General features: G+C 39.2%; 1 protein-coding gene across 5 annotated transcripts in view; it reads right to left on the bottom strand.

Moving 5' to 3' along the window:
• KCNQ5 (potassium voltage-gated channel subfamily Q member 5) overlaps nt 1-23,977 on the bottom strand; it is a 541,294-nt gene that overhangs the window by 185,048 nt on the left and 332,269 nt on the right. For all 5 annotated transcript variants that reach the window (XM_036248151.1, XM_036248152.1, XM_036248153.1 and 2 more), the window contains exon 2: nt 12,046-12,136. In XM_036248151.1, the coding sequence (XP_036104044.1) occupies nt 12,046-12,136 (91 nt within the window). The remainder of the gene's footprint in view (nt 1-12,045; nt 12,137-23,977) is intronic.

The raw sequence follows: 23,977 nt of genomic DNA, 5'->3' as shown, positions 1-23,977 counted from the left end.
GTTGCACCTTTTTTGTTCTAGGCACCGAGCAGGTGTTTTGTTAAGGCAGCGGGTGAAAGTGAACACAGTAACAAAAGTCCACCCGTATTCTTGTAACAGAAGCCAACAGTGAAAAAGAATCACAAATAAGCAAGAAAATATCAAATAGTGATAGATGCCATAGAGTCAACAAACAAGGTTACAGGTGGAGAATTATTGCTGGCGTCTTTAGACTGGATGGCCACGTCATTTGGTTTTCACATATTTGTTGAGCATCGCCTACATGCTAGGCACTGCGGTTCATACATACTAGAAAATACAAAGACTACTGACAGAGAGTCCCTATTTTCATGTAGTTTTCAGTCTACCAAAAATAAAATATGTGTTTGGAAAATCAACAATCACACGGGAGTGTGAATGCTGCGATCGGCGAGTTCTTCTGAGCTGCACTGGACACTAGACACGGGAAGGGAATATCACATCTGGAGAGTCAGGGAAAACCTCCAGGAAAAAAGGAGATGAGCTGAGACTTAGAAAATGAATAGGAATTTTCAAGGTGGTGAAGAGAAGTGGTGAGAACTGGGTTTTTCAAATAGAAGAAATAAAATTAATAAAGGCACAGAGGCAGTGTGCATACAAAATAGACATGGAACTTATATGCATGAACAATGGATATGGACAACAAAGCTGGGGACAGGGCAGGGAGAGAGGGGGAGGGGGGAATCAGTGGGGGAAAAAGGAGAAACATCTGTAACAAAAATTAATTAATAAAAAAAATAGACATGGTTTAGTATTGCTGGAGTGTTGAGTATGATTGTAAGAGTGTGTGTGTGGCCCTGGCTGGTTTGGCTCAGTGGTTAGAGCATCGGCCCATGGACCGGAGTCCCGGGTTTGGTTCCCACTAAGGACACGTACTTCGGTTGCAGTTTGTCCCCGGCCCTGGTTGGGGTCCTGTGGGTGGCAACCACTTGATGTGTCTCTCTCACATCGATGTTTCTCTCTCTCTCTCTTCTCCCCTCTATCCTTCCTGCTCTATCTGAATGTCCTTGGGTGAGGATTAAAAAAAAGTGTGTGTGTGTGTGTGTATGCGCGCGCGTGTGTGCACACACAGGTATACATACATACACTGATTTCTGTGTAGACAATTTTAATGGAAATTGGTGTCGAAACAAGCCTACAAAAGACTTATAGGAAAGACCAGAGATATGTAAGAAGCCTGTGTGTGGCAAAGTAAGGAATTCGATCTTTTAATTCTAAAAATTATTTGAAATTTTATTTTAGGTTAAAAAGAGAAAAAGATAGAATAATCCAAATGTTACAGTTTTTTAATATACCGAGAAGATATAAAAAAACTTAGAGTTAAATAAAGTGAAAAATGAAGTTTATAATTATTAAATCAAATCCAGTCAGAGAAAGCAAGTGTCATATGATCTCATATGTGAAATCTAATGAACAAAGTAGATCCAGAGACATAGAAACAAGGAACAGACTGGTGGGCCCCCGAGAGAAGCGGGGTGGGGAACACAGCAAAAGATAAACCAAATAACGTATATGCATATACGCATAACCAGTGGACACAGACAACAGTGTGGTGAAGGCAGCAGGGTGGAGGGGGGGAGAAGGGAGGAGGAAATCAATGGAGGAAAAAAAGGGATTAATAGAATACTTTCAACAATAAAGATAAATTAAAAATATACTTTCAATTTGCTTGATTAAAATAGTCTTAAATTTAATTCTACCTGCATCACTATATGACATTGTTTTTCTATCTAAACTGCATAAAAGTTTCCTTTATTAAAATTTCAGCTGAACTTTAAAATTTGAACTATTGATGAATAGATCTGTTGAGCTTAAAGATTTATTTAACATAGCTGGAAAAAGGGCAGAATAGAAAAGTTTGGATAAAAAATACTCTGTTTGGATAAAAAAAAATCTGATATATAGCTTTTTATCCTTCTGATTTATTTGACCTAAGGACCGCACACCCCCAACTTAGTGCTGCCAATACCTTTCATTTGAACAGACCACTTTATCAAGCAGAATACAGGTGTGCTCTGAGTACGCAGAATAGATAAGTGTGTGCCCACGTACACACTGGCTTTCTGGCCACAGTGCAATAAATGCATTGCTGGTTTTAGGACAAGATTAATTATGATGAATACTGAGCTAGGGCAAACCACTCTAAACCTATGGAGCAGAGAGCTTTCAAAAACAACAATCCTAATAAGATTTTAGTAAAGTTAAAAAGATATGTCAACATCAGCAATACAGAGAACAAACTGATGATTGCCAGATGGGAGTGCAGTTAGGGGGATGGGTGAAAAGGTGAAGGGATTAAGAGCTAGAAATTGGTAGTCACCAAACAGTCATGAGGATGTAAAGTACAGCATAAGAAATATGGTCAAGAATATTCTCATAACTACGTATGGTGTCACATGGATACTAGACTTACTGAGGTGAACACCTCCTAACTCATATAAATGTCTAATCACTATGTTGTATACTTGAAACTAATATTAAATATTAAATTTCAACTGTATTTGAAAAATAAATAAAAAAGATATGTCATCAAAATGAAGGCTATATTTATAGAGTCTAACAAAAAGCTATGTCAAATTCTAATGAGGAAATGTAGTAACACTGGCCTTCACTGCACAAATGGGAAGATGGCTTAATGGGAGGGGATGTCGGGAAGGCTGCAGGTGCTGAGTTATGAAGACAAGGGCCACACATCACATGTCCCTAGTAGAGAGAGTTGCAGGCTTTGCACAAAATGTGGTGATGCTAAGATGGATCCCTTTACTTTATCACCCTATGTTTGTGTCCTTTACACAAAGACTAGAAGAATTGCCTAAAAGCACTTCCAAGGCAGAGCAAGTGTTCAAAATAAAGAAAGCAGACATGGGTAGTTTGCTCTCCTTCAGGCTTGCTGCATTCAGCTAGGCTGATATGCTTTATGTTCAGCTGCCGTTATTTGGGAAAGTCATCTTCAACTTCCATGTTACATGAACATCGTTATTCTATTTACAATCACACATGAGGTAATTTGTGGTGTGGAAATGTAAGGTAAGAGAAGGGACTGCATATGCATAAAACTCAAACCCTCCCCTTGATTTAGCTAGAAAAATAATTTTAAAGAACCACCCCAGGCAGGGATGGGGACCATATGAGTATTTCAGTGCAGTGCTTCTGGCTCGCAGCCTACCTGGCAGGTGCTTAGTGACCATATGATGAGTGGGAAAAAGATAAATCAATGAACAGCTCAAAGTAAGAAAAAAATTCCTTAATCTGCAGAGGTGACTCAAGGAAATGCTGTCCTTTCAGCGTTGGACTTCTGAAGGACCCAGCTGGATGTTCCCCATATCTAACCTCCAGCCTAGACCTGTGCATTGTTCTTTCCTGGGCTCTGCAAACAGACAAGTTTCCCAACCTGATCACACAGCTCACTTGCCTCAACTAGTTAAATGCTTATCTGTGCGTGGCAACGGTGACCCTGCCTGTGCAATTATCCACCGCTGTGGACCACAGGTCCAAACCAGGAAATGATCCAGGAAGGAGCTTGCTGGAGAAAAGCAAATAGGTTGGCTAACTGGGGCAGAAAAGCCTCCAGCTTTATAGATGTGTAATCAATTCCCAAGTTCTCCAGTCTTTATTATCACGATGGCAAAGAAACAGGAATGCTAATTATCTCCCTTCACTTCTGTGTAACACTCTCCCATTATGTTAGGGTTTCTCTTTCTCATAAGGTTGCATTTTATATTGATTTGTACTTGAGTTCACCTGATTAAAAAATATCCAGTAGAGTCAGAGGAAGGGGAGTGAGAAACAGTGAACCTTCCCTCTTGCCCTCACTCTTAGGGGTGGTGCTCCCTCACTCCCCCCTGTCCCCACCTCACCTAAGGGTGGTTGAGGTCTGCGGTTGTATGTCTTTGTTGAAGCTATTCTGCAAAGGTTTCCCCTGATGCTGAGATCCTGCAGCACTGAATCTTCAATGACCAAGGCTGGAGGGCCTGTCACACACGCAATCTCTTTCCTGTTCTCCATTTTCCAGTAATGTTCTGTAGATTCATTGTGATTTATAGTCCTGGAGGGAGCCAGGTCTGTGGTATTTTCATTGAATCCAGCCTGTAATATTGTTTGTCAAGCTGCCATTTACAGCTTAGAAAATTTTTCTCTGGTCTACTGTGGAGAAGTATGATGTGCCTTGTCACCTTAATTGTGACCCCTGATGTATGACTGCATAGGAACAGGGGCACCAAGCCACTGCTTCTAGTTTTTGGCCTTGTGCGATACCAAACCAATACAAAGATATGTGCATGATTAGTAGCAAGCTATATTGAAGACTGTTGTTGATAATCTTATTTGTGATTTTCATGAGGAATAGAGGATTTGAGCTAGGTCTATTCTCTCATGTGCATATGTCTTAAAGTGGGATTTTTTTGTTTGTTAATCCTCACCTGAGGATATTTTCCCATTGATTTTTCAAGAGAGTGGAAGGAAGGAAAGGAGGGAGGGAGAAGGGGAGAGAGAGAGACACGTCGATCGGTTGCCTCCCACATGACTTCATCCAGGACCAGGGATTGAACCCACAACCCAGGTACATACACTTTACCAGGAATCAAACCCTTGACCTTTCTGTCTGAGGGCTGACACTCTAACTGCTGAGCCAGACTGGCCAGGGCTTAAACAAATGCTAACAAATTAACCCATTTCTCTTTCATCTCCTAGTCGGTCAGAGGCTGGAGACAAGAATGTGCTTTAGATACACTTCTAGAGCAGGGCAATATTTTACTGGTATTTAGGACTCCAGGTCCCAGCACAGAGGCTAGAATGTAGGAAGTGCTTAGCATATATTTGAGTTAAAACTGCAGTGAATTAAGAGACGGGGCCTGGAGAAATTAGGAGAAGGCATATGTAGGATCCAGGGAAATCTCTGGAAATCTACAGAAATTCACAGGATCAGGCACCAGCTGGGAAATCCAGACTGAGATATGTAGGTCAGAACTAGATGCAGATCTAAACCGGAGAGGCAGCGAGAAGACGGAGGGCGAATGGGGACCACAGACAGCGCAGAAAGCTGTGAGATGAGGTGGAGGCTGCACTCTGGAGCCAAGTGGTATGCAAGTGGCAGACTGTCTCAGTTCTGAGAAAAGAAGCCCTCCCCAGACTTTCTGTGAGGCACCTTTGACTTAACCTCTGAACTACCCTTACTGCTCCAGTGTGTCTCCTCCCTCCATTCCAGCATGTTTCACATGAATGATTTCAATTGCTTCCTAAATGGCTTCAACCCTGTGACTCCCTTACTGCAGTCCATGCACCTTGTTTTAATTGTGGTGCCATATTCGTGATACTGTGAACACTTCACTATGAATGTTGTATAATTAAACAATTGGCCATCATCTTTCACCAAATATTTATTGATCATTTGTCACCAGATACCACCGTATCAAGTGTCATCCCTGAATCAGCCTTGGATCCTATTCTCAAGAAATTTACAATCCAACTTGTGTCTCATATTTCTCCACTCCGCCCCTGGCTCACCCTGGTTTCCTTTCCCTTCCTTCACTCAGCAGGTGTGCTCCTGCCCAGGGCTTTTGTCCTTGAAGCTCTGTCTGCCTGGAATGTCCTCTCCCTGAATCTCTGCTTGGCTTGTTGCCTCACTTCACTGAAGCCTCTGCTGTAAGGTTATTCTGTCCAGTGGACATCTTCAAACATGTTATTGAAACAACCCTTTACCATGTATTCCTTTTTCTTGCTTTTCTTTTATTGATAGCACTTAAAATACTGACTTGCAAATTTGTTTGCTATGTGTTTTCCCCACAAAAATGTGACTTCTTGAAGATATAGATTTTACCTATTTTGCTCACTGCTATATCCTTACCTCCCAAAAGAACGCTTCACCCATACCGGGTGCTGCATAAGTATTCTTGAATAAATGAATAAGGGAGGACATACATACCATGCCAAGTAGCCAATGCTGAGGGAAGTCAGAGGGAAGAGAGAATTTATTCCAGGAAGATGGAAGTGTCTGACCCAGGTTTCAAGTTGTGGAAATTAATTAAGTCTGGATAGATCATAAGATTATTACAACCATCTTGGACTCTGTTACTCTCTAACAACCCTAAGATGTTTATCATACCACCTTGTTTCTCTCTCAGTCAAATATTCTTCTGTGGGGTGCAAGAGGACATAGGGTATCAGTGTGTACCTAGTTGAGTGTGGCTTGTTGAGAGCTCTAAGCTTGTCTGCTGGGCTGCGGGTCAGGTCTCAAAACAAAATTGTGCAGATCAATTCTGTAATACAGAGCAATTCTGTGATACAGATCGAGCCACTTGGTTAGACACCCATGCTTGCATCGGAAATATGGCAAGTTCTTTCTTTCCTTAACCGTAGATAGAAACCTGTTTTTTTTCAGACACTATTTTATTGTCTTTAACTTGAACAACTCTTTGGTCTAATGTCTGAAATACTTTTCATAAGGCAACTTACTATATTATTATCCCTCAGTTAAGAGTCAGTGTAGGTGTTAAATGACTTTTTCTTTTCAGTCATCAGCAGATTGATGAGGGTCGTTAATCTCCATAAATCATTTTAAAGTTTATTTGCATTTTCCCAGATGAAAGACAAGCAAAGGAAAATAATTGCAGTTTTCAGTGTTCACTGGGATATTCTGAGAGCTTTCTGCAGTAAATTACAGGGGTATCATAAGCAACAAGAAACATCACTCATTCCTCATATGTGATTGTTTATTATCTTAGACTCTGTCACTTCCATTACAAACGTAAGATTTAACATCTTCGAATGGATTCTTATCCTTATACTCTATTATACCCTCTTACAATATTTAATGCTAGAGTTTTAAATGTAAAGACTTAGTGTAATCTCATTTCATAAAAATCTATATAACTTTATGTGCAAATTGTTCTAATTTGCAAGGATGGAAAATGTGTTTGTGCCTGATCTCTCCCCCCCAACTAATACTGACTGATGGGAAATGGCAACAACCCCTCTGATTTTTCAATACTGTGTCATATCATGGGTAGTTATGTAGCAATTAAAAAACCCTACGAGCACCCACATTAGAAGAAGAAAACAAACTGACACAGATTAATTATGTAGCTGTTATTAGCTTTTCAAGAGGACTGTTCTTTACAAAAGAATTCACTACAGATTTTCTTTAAATAGTAAACGCTACTAGTGTATTTAAGATATAATTAGATCTGCCTAAACTGGATTTGTACACATTTCAGGAACTGATTCATTGTGCAAAGAAACAGCAAAACCATGTTTGCTTTGCTACATGAAGCAAACACAGCAAATATGCATATGCTCTGCCTAGATGGTGCCAAACACCCAGATGTTTGGGCAAACCGGAATATTCGACCTTGTGTTTGAGTACTTGTCCAGATGCTCAGTACAATCCACTTGTGGTTTGGAGTCTTAACACAGTAGGAGGATAGAGGCGCCAATTTGCAGAGGCAGTCTCTACCTTGCTAAAATTGATAATGGCATTCCTTTTACAGCTCGTGGCTGGGCACTTCTAGAAATGACCATCTTCAGTGAAAATGTTGCAAATGATAAACATCACTTTCATTAAGTGGAGAAGGGGTCTATTTTCAATGTGTTGGACAATCTATACTAAAGGCCTAAAATGAATAAAATTAATCCGGAGGCAAGAAGTTATCCAATCGAGAGGAAATACACTCTGAGCAGCATTGTTCTCAGGAAGGTAGGATATGAAATGCTAAAATATACAACCTCAGGTAATGAAATCAGAACAAGTCAAAACGAAACTTCCCACTGTGGTTGACCTGGAAATAGGAGCACTCTCTTCAGTAGCACAATGCTGCTTTACACCTGACTACTTACCCCACAGCCAGGCTGTTCCCTGTTTATAAATAGTATTTAGAATTATTATGTTTTTATTAATCCTCATTCAAGGATATTTTTCCTTTTTTTTTTTTTTTTGAGAGAGAGTGGGACAGAGGGAGGGGGGAGGGAGAGAGAGAGAGAGAGAAACATCAATGTGAGAGAGACACATGGATTGGTTGCCTCCTGCTTGACCCTGACTGGGGTGCTCCTATTTCCAGGTTAAACTACAGTATTTGTGATGAGAAAATTCTTGTAAAAATACCTGTTTTTTTTTTTTTTTAGAAAAGTATGATGTTTTTGAAATATAGCATTTTCAAGTATTCCATGGTTCACCTATATTTGTGTGTGTATAATGCCTTCATTATATGTATGGAAGAGCCAGTGATTGTAATATTTGCTAGCATTCTCTGTCCTGGGCCCAGTTCTGAGCACAGGAATTTAATCCTCACAACAACTTTATGAAGTAGGGTATATTACTATCCACTTTTAACTGATGAGAAAACTAAGACTCAGGAAGTGATTTCCCAAAGTCACACAGCTAAAAAGTGGTAGAAGTGAATTTGAACTCAATGATATCAATCACTTTCTTCAGTGTATGCTCCGCTGCTTCTGTGGAGAGAAATAGGGAACCTCATGTATATCATGAAACCCCAGTTCATACTACTAAAAAGAATAAAAGAGCAAATTAACATGGGCATTCATTTGGCTGGTAACAGAGGCAAGTAAGTTACAAGTTTGCAAGTAGCATCAGGAGTGAAATTCTGGATGAGAATGATGAGCGCCTCCCCTTGGGGTTGGGGATGGAGAACTGAAGGCCTCAGACCCAGGAGGTGAGCAAGACCATGGCCAAAGAAATGGCTTGTACCTATTATGCTGGTGCCCTCAAGGAAACAGGAAGAAACAGGTGTCAAAGGGGCCCTGAGGAGTTTGTCCAGGGGCCAGTTTGCCTGGCGTGTGTTCCCTGTCAGAACTCTGGGTGCTTTTTATTTGCACAGAAATAGAATCAGAGTTAGACTGTAGGACCATTTTTAATGTATTTTAAAAACCCAAGTGAGACAGAGTTATAAGAAATACACAACTGTGTTATATGATTTGTACATAACTCTTCTAAATGTACTCCTCTGTTGTATGTGTGATTAAAGTATACAAAAGTGACTTTATTGTAAATATCTGCAAACACTTTAAAAGCAATTCTTATTACTATTTGGATGGCAATACTTTAGATATGCTCCATCTTGAGAACTAAAAACACTGCGAGTCAGAATTGTTTTCTATGAATTATGTTTAATTAAATGTTCAGAGGGTAGAGAGACTGAAATCAGATGAACTACTGAAACGTGTATGTTAAAAGAATAAAAAAGAGATTCCCTAAATCAATAAGATTTTTCTTGTTTTATTTTTCCCCAATATTCTACAACTGATTGGACTTTTATGAGACACTATGTTAACTAATTTATTAATTACTAAAGAATAAAATGGCTATACTTGATTTTTTTTTTTAGTCCAAATAAAACATAGTTTTGGAAGAAAACATTAATGAAGAAGAACAGTATGAGTATGATCTTAGACCTGCAACACAGTCTGCATATTCCTAGGTAGGTTTTAAGAATACACTTTTGGATAAAACACATCCTGACAATTTATCACTATAGCACAAAAATAGGAGGATAAGCAAAACTCTCTCCCTAAGGAAAGCGGTACAGCAACACCTTTCTGAGAAGATGTATCCACAGCCATTACCACCATGCTCAAAACGAAGGCCTCATTTGCAGAAAGGGACTAACTCCAAAGGCATTTAAGACTGAAAGAGGATATACAAATGGCAAACAGGTACATGACAAAGTGCTCGACAGCACTAATCATCAGGAAAATACAAATCGAAACTACAATGAGATATCCCCTCACACCTGTCAGAATGGGTCTTATCAAAAAGGCAAGCGATAACAAGTGCTGGCCAGGATGTGGAGAAAAGGGAACCCTTGTGCCTTGTTGGTGGGGAAGTAAGTTGTCAAAGCCACTGTGGAAAACAGTATGGAGGTTCCTTAAGAAATTAAAAATAGAGCTGCCATATGATCCAGCAATCCCACTTCTGGGTACATACCTGAAGGAAATGAAATCACTATCTCAGAGAGGTATCAGCACCCCCATCTTCATTGCAGCATTATTTACTATAGTAAAGACATAAACAACCTAGGTGTCCATCAATGAATGAATGCATAAAGAAACTGGTAATATATACAATGAAATATTCAGCTATGAAAAGAAGGATATTTTGCCATTTGTGACAGCATGGATGGACCTTGAGGGCATTACACTAAGTGAAATAAGTCAGCCAGAGAAAGACAAATGTTGTATGATGTCATTTATATGTGGAATCATAGAGGAACTAAACTTAACATTTTGGATTCTTGACCTGGTTATAAAAGAAACCTTTTTGTGGCATTTCTATGTTTGATTTTCACATACTATTTATCACTGGTCATGCAGTGGATCCAGTTTTTCATGTTCCCAAGTCTAACAATCAGATTTACATTTTCACTCTAAAACTCCCAGTTGTGGTTCTATATAGAAATGTAAAGCCATCTGTACCCTAAACCTAGGGCCCAGATCACTTGTTACCAAAAGGGTAAATGAAGCTAAAAGGTCACTTGTGACCCAATGGGAGACCTTGTAAATGGAACAAATCCTCAGTATGCTCTTTGGTCTGCCTATCTAATCTATAGGTTGCATTTCAAAAGAGTAACCTTTACATTAGCAATATAGAGCTGAGCACAATTTGTATGAAAATAAATTGGAATAGATTTGTTCTAGGCTCAAAAATGATTTCTCCCTGACATAGGACTGAGACTTGATGAAGTCTTGGTAACATCAAGCACAAATCAGCCATATAAAAACATAGGTAAGAAGAGCAGCTCCCTCCACTCAAGTCATAGCAGTTGACATCTTTCAGTTTCCACCTTCAAGAAATAATAATTCTCTTTCTTTGTTTATTTATTTATTATTGGTATCCAGAGTTTTATCAAGGCTCAATCACATACTGATTAAATAGGTGACTCTTAGTTTTTTTAAAAAATCTGTATTGTTGAGAGTATTACAGATGTCTCCCCTTTCTATTCCCCCTTGCTCTGCACCACCTGGCTCCCACCCTGCCCTAGGCCTCCACCACCCTAGTGTCTGTGTCCATAGGCAATGCATATAAATTTTTTGCTTAATCTCAGAGGGAAAGGAGGAGTGCGGAGGGGAAGAAGAATTTTCTTATACTAGATGCTTATTGTTGTAGTTAACCGACCTCTGTTTACCAGGGCACACAGCCATCTAACCCCATCCCCTCTTTCTCTCTCTTCCTTTGGAGTTCATCAGGTTGCACAGCAGAAGTGAGTTCCAGCTTAGAGTTCATTCAAATAGTTCTGAGACTGTCAAGTCTGATATTTTTTAACTAAGTGAGAAGGGTCAAAATGGATGTTAATGAACCAAACTTTCAATCGGATGTGATTTGAGGATACAGTGCTATAATTTACTTGTAACAGAAAGTATAAGAACTCAAAAAAAAAAAAAAAATCCCAGAATAATTCACAATAAAATATATTGTTTTTTTTTTTTTTCTATTTTAAAATAAACTGAGCAATTCTGTGTGGTTGAGGATTGACAGCAAAATGTAGACTTTCTCACCAGATAACTGTATTAGAAATAAAACTCAAAGCATTTCGTTGGTTGAAAAGACCATGAAGGAGTGTGTGTGTTTGTTTTAAATGAGGTGCTATATTTTCATAGTTGTTATCAAATAATACTTAGCCACTGCCAAACTATGGTTATTGGAAAATACTCTCTATCCTGTGACTTTTAGCAATGTAATGAGAAACCTCATGGACATTGATTCTTATTATTTGTTTGCTACCATAGAGAAACATCATTAAAACTGCTTCCAAGTATTCACTTCCATTTGTGATGTTACTAGAACATGAGATATCACTGTATAATAACAATCCTGAATATGTCTATATCTTCTTGAAGATTGACTAAAGGTTAAAATGATAAACAAATGTTTCAGTGATCTTTGAAATGTTTATACTCACAGTAACTCTCTTTTTTTCTAGATAGAACCTTTTATGAGATGAAATGCATTGCATAAATATTATCAACTGTTCTTATATTACATACACTTTATGTACATTTTTGTTCATAGGTTTCACTTACCAGAATCAAGAGGCAGCTTGAGGCCAATTTTGTGTGCTCAGGGATGGTGGAAAACACTGACAGAATCAGGCAACCAAAGACAAGGAGAAAGCTGTAAATCAACAAAAAAGAGAAACCCGATGAGAACTTTGCCTTACCACAACAGATTTAATCTCTTCTTTCTAATGAATAAAGCACCAGATCCATTTGAATTGGCATTGATTAAGTCACGAAAGCCCTGGAAGGGACAAGCCATTTTCAATCACAAAATACAACATGTTGTAGGGTGCAGATGGGGTCCTTTGCAGCTATGTTGGTGAGGAGAAGCCTGTGTGTGTGTGTGTGTTGCATGCTGTATCTAAATGTCCGCATCTGAGAATCTGTGAGAATTTCCCATAAATGCCTTTCCCAAGCAGGGGTCCTGAGCAAGGTGCAGACAGGGTGTTCTCGCTCTTCTATCCTGAGGGCAGCCACTCTCCATTCAAAGAAGCCAATTCTGCCTCACATTGAGCTGCTCTGGTGTCCTGTCAACTGTTCTAAGGGCTTGTTATGAAGCCCCTGGCTCATTTTCAGAGTACAATATTGCTCATAGATTCTTGTTTGTTATTTCTTTATAATAAGAAGAAGAATAAAAAAGGAAGGAAATGATTTCCTCCGATACCCACGTGCTTTTCCTTTCCTTATAGTCAAATTACTAGAGAAAGGAGCCCTCCACTTTATCTGTCTATACACAGTGATACACAGTGACAGGGAGCAGAAATCAGGGGCACACTTTTCCACCAATCAACCTGTAGAGATTTTTATTGCTAGAAATATGGAACGTCTGGGGTCCCGAGGGAAAGCTGAATTCCCAAGGAAATGTCTAAAGGGAAGGCTCTGTTTTACAGTTGAAGTTATTGATCCTAAAAAGCAAGATACAAACAAAACAAAACACCCAAACAATGATACCCAAGCTATTTGTTCTAGGTCATATGTTTTTCTTTTACTCATCTCTGAGAAGTTCATATAATAGTCTCCCTGAAAATATTAGTTTCCATGTTCTTTAGTAAAGTTAGCCCCCTACCTTACCCCCTGGCTCGTCCTGACAAGTCTTAGAAGTCTTTCTACTGCACTTGACTGGGAGCTCCCAAAGGCCTATAGCCAGGGATTGGCAAATTATGGTTTTGGGAACAAGTCTGGCCTCCGATGCCTGTTTTTATAAATAAAGTTTTATTAGCACACAGCCACACCCATTTGTTTACTTATTTTCTATGGCTACTTTCATGCTACAGCTGAGTAGTGTGACAGAGACAGCATGGTGCACAAGATGAAAATATTTACTTTCTGGCCCTTTAGAGAAAAAGTTTCCTGACTCCTAACTAATAGTATATATTCCGTATCACTTTATTTCTCTCCCAACACAGAACCAGAGTGGAAGTTCATAACTGCTTATATTCTATGTGCTGAAAATAATTGCCAACATTCACAGAGGGTTTTCTCCAAGCTGTACACGGGTCTAAGCCCCCATCACGTATATTACCCACATTATCTTCACAGGTTTATGGAATAGAAATATCATTATTCCCATTTTACAGATATGGAAACTGAGAATTTAGGACATTTTGTAACTCATTCAATGTTGTGTAGCAACATTGGTACTGTCTGTCCTGGCTGTCTGTCGTGTCAGTATTGTGGGATGAGCACTCATGGATGAGAGTGGCGATAACACTGTGGGCTCGGCAAGGCTTTTGGGGATACTTATCTATCTCTTCAAACTGAGAGGGAGGAAGTTATCATTCTAAATAGAAGTCTCTAAGGGGAAGGGTCCACTAGTGAAAAACATCTAGCACACTGTGTTAATAAGTATTCATCATACTTTTCATACCAATAAATAGGATTCACTTTTTTTCCTTCAGAATTTAGGGTCTGTTGAGGCACACAAAGTACTAAACAGAAAATTAGGATTCTGAGTGATGATTGTAAAGACAGAAAAAATAAAAACAAAGGGTGGCAGAAGCACACAGGAGAGGATGGCAGAAGCACACAGGAGAGGACAGGTTAGGCAGGACTGATTACACTTAATTTACAGAGGCAAGTGCAAAGGGAAAAATGTAGGGACCTTTGTTAAAAAATTTAAAGAATTTCAAGATGGTGACAGCAGAACATGACACCAAGCATGGCACCCTTCTAAGTGTTGGCTCCCTGGGACTGCGCAGGTGGTGTGCCCATGAAGCCAGACTTGGGGTTAGGAAAGTATTGACCAAACTCAGCCCTGAGGGCCCAGCAGGAGTTAGGTTGCACAATGGCTGGAATGACGAGTTCATGAGACTGTGGGTTAAGGCCAGGTGCAAGCACAGTGTCACTAAAATTCACTAGTTAATCAATAGATTTGAGTTAGTGAACACTTGCTGGCTAGCTTCTCCTTTGTCAGTACATGGAAATTTTCAGGTTGTTCATTCCTGCAAATTCATTTTCTATAGAGGAATCATTTCAGTTCAACTGAAAACATGCACAGAGTACCCATCGTGAAGGACACTGTGCCGAGCACTACCGAGGTACAAGGATGGACTAAAGCAGCCCCTTCCCCTAAGGAATTTAAAATCTAGTACAATGGGTGAGGTGAACATAATGGATCATAATGAAGGATTGAGGCAGATAAGTCCTAAGAAAAATGCTTTAGAGGATGAAGTGGGGAGGGTTCTATTCCATCAAATTGGGAATGGTGGAAACACACCAAAAAAGTCAACAAAAATGGGTGGTGCTTGAGATTCTCTTTGAAGGAAGGGTAGGGTTTCAACTAGACGAGTTTCTGGAGAAACACATTCCAGAAGGAGGGTACAATGTAAGAAAGGCAACAAACCAGAAAATAAACGGGGTAAAATATTTTCTTGCTGTTTTATGGAACAAAAAGTTACCGAGTTTGACTGCGGCACAGGGTCAAACAGGTAGCTGAATTGGGAGCCTGGGGACTTGATCCGGGGAGAAGCTTGTATAGCAGGGTCTGGTTTTAGGTCCTCAGAGTTGCTCTCTGGTCAAATCAAGTTGACAGCAGTGTATGTTAAGATGTATTTGAATAGTTGGTTAGGAGGGGCAAGAGTAATAATGATCTAGGTTAGGTGGTAAAGTAACTGGTGGAAATGAGAATGGAATAGAGAGACAGACTGGAGGGATGCTGTAAATATAGAAACTCCCTGCCTTTCGTAATGATTAGATTGGGGATTAATGTTTGGGAAGGAGGTATGGTAGTTGGAAAGTCTGAAGTCTCAATAACTAGTTATTGGTGATGCTCCTAACAAGTCAGGAGGATAAATATCAGGAAAGTCAGGAGGAAAAACAGATTTGGAGAAGAGGATACATCTAATTTTAGGCAACCACATAGACTGTGGATCTAAATCTTGGGCACAAAGTCTGGTTGGAGATGTGAAAGTACCTTCTTCCTAGAGAAAGTGAATATATAGAACATACTATCCATAGGGAAGAGCAGATCAAACATGAAAGGTTCCGGTAAATAAGCATAAAGAATATTTGGGGCACATTTCCTGATCTTAGAAAATGGTATCTTGGAGAACAAAGAACGCATTGGCTATGAATTGGCTATTGGTAGCATTGCCAGAGAAAGACTCTGGCTGGAAAAGCACTGAACTGACACAACAGAACGACCCCTCTGAGGTCACAGTGTTCAGACGTCAGGCTCACCGGCTGGGGTTTGAGTGTGGCTCTGCTGACATCTTTGCTCCTGAGGGTCCCATGCACACATGTGCATGCTGACAGCTGACCACTTCCCCACTCCACCTCTCTACTGGTTGAATAAAAGTGGAGTAGGGGCAAGAGTCACTGGATGCAGGCTATCCTAATCAGGGCCCAGGCGTCTCCAAGGGGTCTGGGGATATTTTAGCGGGGCTGTGCACGTAGGTGGGAAAAAAATTGCAATTTCATTTGCCATTTACCATGGCAACAGACCATGAAGGTATTAATGGTACTTACAACTTCCCATTCATAGGAATCACAGATATTTTCATATCCCACTTTAAAATTTTAGATAAAACCATAATTGTTTCATCTTGAATACTGATTTTGCTCATCACTATTCCAGGATTATGGTAGTCATTAGACCCACTTCAAGTTTTTTTTTTTTTTTAAGATATATTAATAAAGAATCATGTATATTACTATATCAGAAACTTATGTAACATTTTAATAATAGCATTTCAACATAATCTTTTTCTTTTGTATTCACATGTATTTTATGCATTTTAAAACATTGTTCTGAGGCTTCATCAGACCACAGATGTGTTCATGGCACACAGACTTTCAGATGCTCGTGCTGGAGGATTAGAAAGACAGACTTAGAGCTGGAAAATGGCTCATTTTGGCACGGGTTACCAATGTACTCAGGTAAGTTTTAAGATACATTTGAAAAAATATGGATATTTTGTCTTTCATACATTAATCCCAAGGTATCACCAGTTCCATATTCCTTCAAAATTATTTTGTAACAGCCACTGGCCTTTATTTTGCCTGAAGTAATCACTGCTATTTTGTCTTTGAAGAAATTCTCTTTGATGCAGACCTTTTGACCAAAATTCTTCTTTAGAAAGCACTGATTATTGTAAGAGGAGGAGAAGGGCATTTATGATTAAAAATATTATCAGTTCAAAGGCCTCTAAGTGTACTCTAGAAAACTAGCACCAACTTTTCTTGAGGGTTAATTAAGAATCAATTTGTCAGATTTAATTTGATGAAAAAGCTTTACTTGAAAATATCATGGTGCTTGTGGGACAGATAATGTCCAACAGCCAAAGCTTGAGCTTCAAGCCTGGGTTCATTTAGCAAGAATTAAAATGATATGAAAACAAAGCATTTGGAAAAGCTCAGCTGATGTTTCGTCAAACGAACCATGCAAGTTACACAGTGTCATGCACAGGAACACAACTCCCAGCCACTCACAAGCAATTGTGAATAATGCACTAAGGAAAGAAGAGCTGGTGTTTAGAGTAGACATCTCAATAAAGTCGGCTCAGGGAAGCAGGCAAATTAACAGCATGGGCTTTGTGGACCAAAACAACCACATATTTCCACCGAGAAGGTGCTCTCTGCAAGTATTTTTTATTTTATTTTATTTTTTCTGTCTGCAAGTATTTTGCTGGACTGTCAGCTTTCCATGGCATAACTGTCTGTGTGAGTGAACCACCAAGAAAGCTTTGGAAGAGGAGAGATTTTAAATATCTTAAAAGAAATGAAATCTTGGGATTAAAATTTAAAAATGCTATTATGAAGTAGTTATAGCTCTGGCTGGTTTGGCTCAATGATTAGAGTGTCAGCCCATGGACCAAAGGGTCATGAGTTTGATTCCCAGTCAAGGGCACATACCTGGGTTGCAGGTTTGATCCCAGCCCTGGTAGGGGTCCTGTGGGAGGCAACCAATCAATGTGTCTCTCTCATATCGATGTTTCTCTCTGTCTCTCTCCCTCCCTCCCTTACACTATGTCTAAAAACTCAATGGAATGATATTCTTGAGTAAGGATTAATAAACAAAAACAAAAAGAAGTTACAGAGATTTTTAAGGAAATAATTTCAGAAATAACTTCCAAAGAAAATTCTACTCTGCCTCTGACATTTTATACATTTTAAAGCATTGCTTTGATAAAGTGTGTATTTCAGTGCAATTTGATGGAAATCCTGGCAAGTGCTTCATGAGTTATGATGCTGGAGTACACATGCATTAGTGACTCTAGATGACCTGCTGGCTGACATGACACTGTCCTAGAGATCATGCTGCCTAATGAAATGAAAACCTTACCATCAGAGGAATAACCATTTTTTATTTCCAGCATCCCAAATTTACCTTTCTTTCTAAACCTGGCACTTTCCAAAACATCCTTCTGCATAATTTTTCCATACAAGACGGGCTTTGCACCTGATGTCTATCCACAGCATGCCTGCTTCCATTGCATAACAATAAAAATTAAATATAACATTTTTGGTGTCTGTAAAGGTGATTTAGAATATTTGATTAAAAACACAGCACAATTCTTCTTTTCAAGTTCAATATACCCTAAGTATTACCAAGGACTTCAATCAATAAACACTATCTCTATGAAGTCGTGTCATTAGCGGACAGTTTTTTTAAAAAATGACATGTACTGTTCATGTGTGTGGCATTAGAGGAAATGGGAGAGGGCAGTTTCTGCTCCCACAGTGTGTTTCTGTAGAGGACCATGGTTGATGTAAATGAGCTAGGACAAGGCAAGGGAATGCACAGTAGTTTACGATCCTTCCTCCGAGCAGCCCCTGGACTCTAACACAGGCGGAGAGCACACTCTGCTGGACTCTCACCCCAGGATCAGAGAATCCTGTGGCTAGAAGGATTTCTGACTGAGCTCCTCTCCAGGCAGAGGTTAGTTTTAACACATCACTGATAGAGTGTTGTGCAGATGGTTCTCCTTAAACCCTCCCAGCATCCAGAACCCTCCCAGGACTTCAGGCAGCACAATCCTGTTATAGATGGCTTGACTGTTGGAAGACTATTTTCCCCCGAGTCAAGTCTGCTTATTCAGGCCCATGACTCACTGGTTTGCATTCAGGCTCTGGACTACCGAGGACATGTGCTCCCTCCTCCGTATGTTAGCTCTTCAGATATTTGGGTTTATCATGACTTCCCCGTCAGTCTTCAGATTAAATCTATCAAGCCAATTTCTTTGTCTTCTTTGCATATGGAACAATGTCCAGATTTGTCACTCTCCTTGTCACTGTTATTTAGATATACCCAGTTTGTTCCTGCATCCCTCAAAGTTTGACGCAGGCCTATCATTATCGTTCAGTCTAAGCAAAAGATTTAGTATTGGGTCACGAACATAAAATATCTGCACTGTCGATTCTTGCCAGGGAATCTAAATTGAAACATTCCACTGCCTAGCTATTAGCAAAAGTTTGGTTTCAAAGAGCACTCCCTTGAAGGTATTCATTTGCTTATTTTCCTGTGTTTTTCCCACCACACCACAGGCCCTGGAGCAAACCTGGCCATTGACAACCTGGGGCCTTGGACCTCATCACCTTGATAACTCATGGGACATTTTTACTAAATTGTGTTTGATTTTTTGCTATTTTCTTGAGGAATAAAAAGCATTTAATCAATTTACTGTATTTTAAGAGTTTCTCCGTACTTCACATTGTATTTTCTCAATGAGGTATCATGTGAGAAATTTCTCTCAAGATCTTTTTGCCACACAATGGGCAAATTATTGGCCACTTTTAAATTAGTCATGTTGCAGTCCTGCTGGTGTGGCTCAGTGATTGAGCATTGACCCATGTACCCGGTCAGGGCACATGCCCAGATTGTGAGCCAAACCCCCAGTGGGGGGCATGCAGAAGGTGGCCAATCGATGTTCTCTCTCATCAGTGTTTCCATCTCTTTCTCCTTCCTCTCTCTCTAAAAATCAATAAAAAAAAAAAAAGAAAAGAAAAAAATAAATGAGTCACATTGCTATGTCTAGATTTATGTTTTAAAGCATCAAAACATTGGTGGATGAAACTGAAGAACTTTTATAAATAATCGTCAATAAATCTTGAAAAATGTAACAAGTGCCAAATGACCAGAGAGAGGAAAATATTCTGCATCTCAAAACAAAGAGTAGAGAACTCTAGACTTTGTACATTGATAAGCTCAATTACAACGTCTAGAAATATTCCAGATATGATATTAAGCAAATAATTTGTGGTAAATTTAAAAGAACAACCATGATTTCTAGAAGGAAATAAAAGTTCACCAACATCAAGAAACTATGCTGGCTTCGACAGGTTTACCAGCTTGTTATATTAGGGAAATAGAATAGATAAAATGTCTTGATTTCAGCAAAGCACTGGAAAGTGTTTTATAGCATTTTTGAGGAAAAGAAGAAGAAATTCAAGGGGGATAATATGATTCTGGGAGGATCTGTACCTGATGAAAATCTCTAGAGATGAGCCCCAGTTATTTTGTAAGAAATATCTGAAATAAATGTCTTGAAGTAAGTGAAATTCCATGATCCATCAAACCAAAACACCATCTGGAAAAAATGGTGGGGTTTCACTTTATGGAGACAGGGATCTTTTACATTTGTCTGCTTGCCTTGGCTGCTAGGAAGCTTAAAGGTGCATTTGTGACCCATGTTAATAATGGCACAGATCTGCCCTGGCTGGTTTGGCTCAGTGGTTGGAGCGTTGGTCCGTGGACTGGGGAGACCTGGGTTTGGGTCCTGCTAAGGGCACGTACATTGGTTGCAGTTTGTCCCTCCCCCCGTTGGGGTCGTGTGGGTGGCAACCAGTTGATGTGTCTCTCTCACATCGATGTTTCTCTCTCCCTCTTGCTCTATGCAAAAACAATAGCCTTGGATGAGGATTTAAAAAAAAATGGCACAGATCGTCCTGAGATACATATTAATGGATCAACTTCAGACCTGACTTCTTTATATCATCCTGTCATTACCTCACCTTCACTATGTTATTTCAGTCACAAACATGTACAGGTATTGGGGACTTAGGCATGGTCTGTGCCTGATGGGGCTTTCAGTTTAGTGGGAAGACAGACCTTTGCTTATTTTTATCCATATGTATATTGTCAGCAGACTCAAGTCCTTTCTGGATGATACAGAATATTTGGGACATACTTGACTAAATATGAAAATGTAAAGATGTGGTTTTGGCGATCACTACTCTTCACTTGGAATGGGAGGATTAGTGCAGCTTGAAGGTACATTCATTTTAAAGAAGCAAGGGATACCATTGACTCAAATTCGACCTAATGTAAACTAAACCTAATAGATTTCTCACTTGAATTTCTGAAAAGTGTTTTACATTGATCATTTTTACTTTGTATTACATTAATTTTGATTCATTTATTCCTACCATGAGCTACAAACTCCTTGCTCCAAGAATTTCCAAATGTCCCACACTTGTCTTCAGAGATTTCTTACAAACCCTTTGACTGGTCTCTGGAGACTTCTCTCTAAGAATCGTCCCAGGAGTCCTATCATCCGGCTTGAATTTCTCTTCCATTTCCTCAAGGATATTATAAAACACTTTTCAGTGCTTTTCTGAAATGGAGATATTTTATCTACTCTATTCCTCTGGCATAGCAAACTGGCAAACCTATCGAAATAGAAAATAAGCATAGTTTAGTGTTTCTTGCTCTTGTGAATTTGTGTTGCTTTCTAGAAATCATAGCCACTCTTTTGAATTTATTAGAAAGCATTTGCTGACTGTTCTATCTAGAATATTTCTAGTTGTTACTGAGATTATCACTATACAAAGTCCAGAGTCCCTTTTTGGCACTCAGAATATTTTCTTCTGTCTGGTCATATGGCACCAATTGCCTTTTTCAAGATTTATTAAAGTTTATTAAAAGTTTTTTAATTTTATCCATGAATCCTTTGATGCCTTATAACCTAATAAATATAGATCCAGCAACATTAACTCATTAAAAATGACTAAAAATTTGATTATTATATAATTTTATTTTCTCTTAACCACATTTTATTTATTTATTAATTTAGTTGATAGTCCTCACCTGAGGATATTTTTCCATTGATTTTTAGATAGAGTAGAAGGGAGGGAGGGAGAGATAAGGGGGAGAGAGAGAGAGAGAGAGACAGAGAGACATAGATGCGAGAGAAAAACATTGATGTGAGAGAGACACATCGATTAGTTGCCTCTTGCATGATCCCAACTGGGAACAGGGATTAAGCCTGCAACCCTGGTATGTGCCCTTGACTGAGAATTGAACTCATGACTCTTTGGTCTGGGGGCCAACACTCTAACTGCTGAGCCAAACAGGCCAGGGTTCTGCACCACATTAAAAAAACAACAACAACAACATTCTTTTTGGTTTGGAAATCATAATCATGACCTTTTTTGGAATCATGTTTTTTTTAAAAAAGTCATCTTTATTGTTGAATGTATTACAGATGTTCCCCCCTTAATCCCCCCACTAATCCTCTCCTCCCCAATCCCACCCTCCTCCTGCCTTCCCCACACTATTGTCAGTGTCCATTGGTTATGCATATATGCATAGAAGTTCTTTGGTTTATCTCATCCCGCCCTCCCTCCCTGCTTCCCTTTGAAGTTCATCAGTCTAACAACCAATTTGTACTTCTTATTTCCTTTATCTTTTTTATCCCCCAGCTCCCATCCATTTGGCAAGCAACAACTTTGCATGCCAGAAAGGAGTGGCAAAAGATATTTAAGGTGATGAAAAGCAATGACCTACAACCAAGATTACTCTATCCTGCAAAGCTATCATTTAGAATTGATGGACATATCAAGAGTTTTCTAGACAAGAAAAAGCTAAAGGAGTTCATCACCACCAAACTAGTATTATATGAAATGTTGAAGGGTCTTCTTGAAGGAGAAGAAAAACAAAAATATGAACAATAAAATGGCAATTAATACATATCTATCAACAATTGAATTTACAAACAAAATGAGTAAACAGAACAGAAACAGACTCATAGATACAGAAAAATTTTTTGTTGCTTGAATCATGCTTTTTGATGGAAAAAAAAGCAATAGGTTAAGATTTGAATAGCTCTGCTTTCTCTGTGTTATTGTAATAATACTTTTCCCCAATAGTAGGACTATATCTTCTCTATTCCCATTTTTTGTTTTTTTTTTTTTTTTTTTTTTTTTTTTTTTTTTTTTATGAATTTTTATTTATTTTTTTGTTACAGATATTTTACCTTTTTACCCCATTGGCACCCCCCACCCCACCCCCTCCACCCTGTCCCCGGCTTAGTTGTCCATGTCCATTGGTCATGCATACATGCATATAAGTTCTGTGGTTTATCTCTTCCCACCCCCCCACCCCCCATCCCCTCTTCTGAGGGATGTCAGTCTGTGCCCTACTTCCATGTGTCTGGGTCTACTGTATTCCTCAGACTGTTATGTTCATTATATTCCGTATATAAGTGAGATCATGTGGTATTTGTCTTTTTCTGCTTGGCTTCTTTCACTTAGGATAATACTTTCCAGGTCCCTCCATGTCGTCTCAAAGGATAAGAGATCTTTCTTTCTTACCGCTGCATAGTACTCCATTGTGTATATGTACCACAGCTTTTTGATCCATTCGTCTACTGGTGGACACTTGGGCTGTTTCCAGATCTTAGCTATTGTAAATAGTGCTGCTATGAACATGGGGGTACATATATTCTTCCTGATTGGTGTTTCAGGCTTCTTAGGGTATATTCCCAGCAGTGGGATCACTGGGTCAAATGGAAGTTCAATTTTTAATTTTTTGAGGTAGCACCATATTGTTTTCCATAGCGGCTGCACCAGTCTGCATTCCCACCAGCAGTGTATTAGAGTTCCCTTTTCTCCACACCCTCGCCAACACTTGTTGTTTGATGATTTGTTGATGGCGGCCATTCTGACAGGTGTGAGGTGATACCTCATTGTTGTTTTAATTTGCATCTCTCGGATGATTAGTGATGTTGAGCATTTCTTCATATGTCTCTTGGCCATTTGTATGTCCTGTTTGGAGAGGTGTCTATTCAGCTCCTCTGCCCATTTTTTAATTGGGTTCTTTGTCTTCCTTTTGTGGAGTTGTGTGAGCTCTCTGTATATATTGGAAATTAACCCCTTATCTGATACATCATTGGCAATGATGTTCTCCCATACAGTGGGTTGCCTTTCCATTTTGATGATCGTTTCTTTTGCTGTGCAGAAGCTTTTTAGTTTGATGTAGTCCCATGTGTTCATTTTCTCCTTTATTTCTGTTGCCTTAGGTGATGTATCAGTGAAAATTCTGCTCCGTATGATGTCCGAAATTTTGTTGCCTACATTTTCTTCTAGAATTTTTATGGATTCACGGGTCACATTTAAGTCTTTTATCCATTTTGAGTTTATTTTTGTGTATGGTGTAAGTTGATGGTCGAGTTTCATTTTTTTGCATGTAGCTGTCCAATTTTCCCAACACCATTTATTAAAGAGGCTGTCTTTACTC

The sequence above is a fragment of the Molossus molossus genome, unplaced genomic scaffold (assembly GCF_014108415.1).
Source record: "Molossus molossus isolate mMolMol1 unplaced genomic scaffold, mMolMol1.p scaffold_m16_p_8, whole genome shotgun sequence".
NCBI classification, from domain to species: Eukaryota; Metazoa; Chordata; class Mammalia; order Chiroptera; family Molossidae; genus Molossus; species Molossus molossus.
Note: the sequence above shows the minus strand (reverse complement) of the source record. Positions and strands in the feature narration are given on the sequence as shown.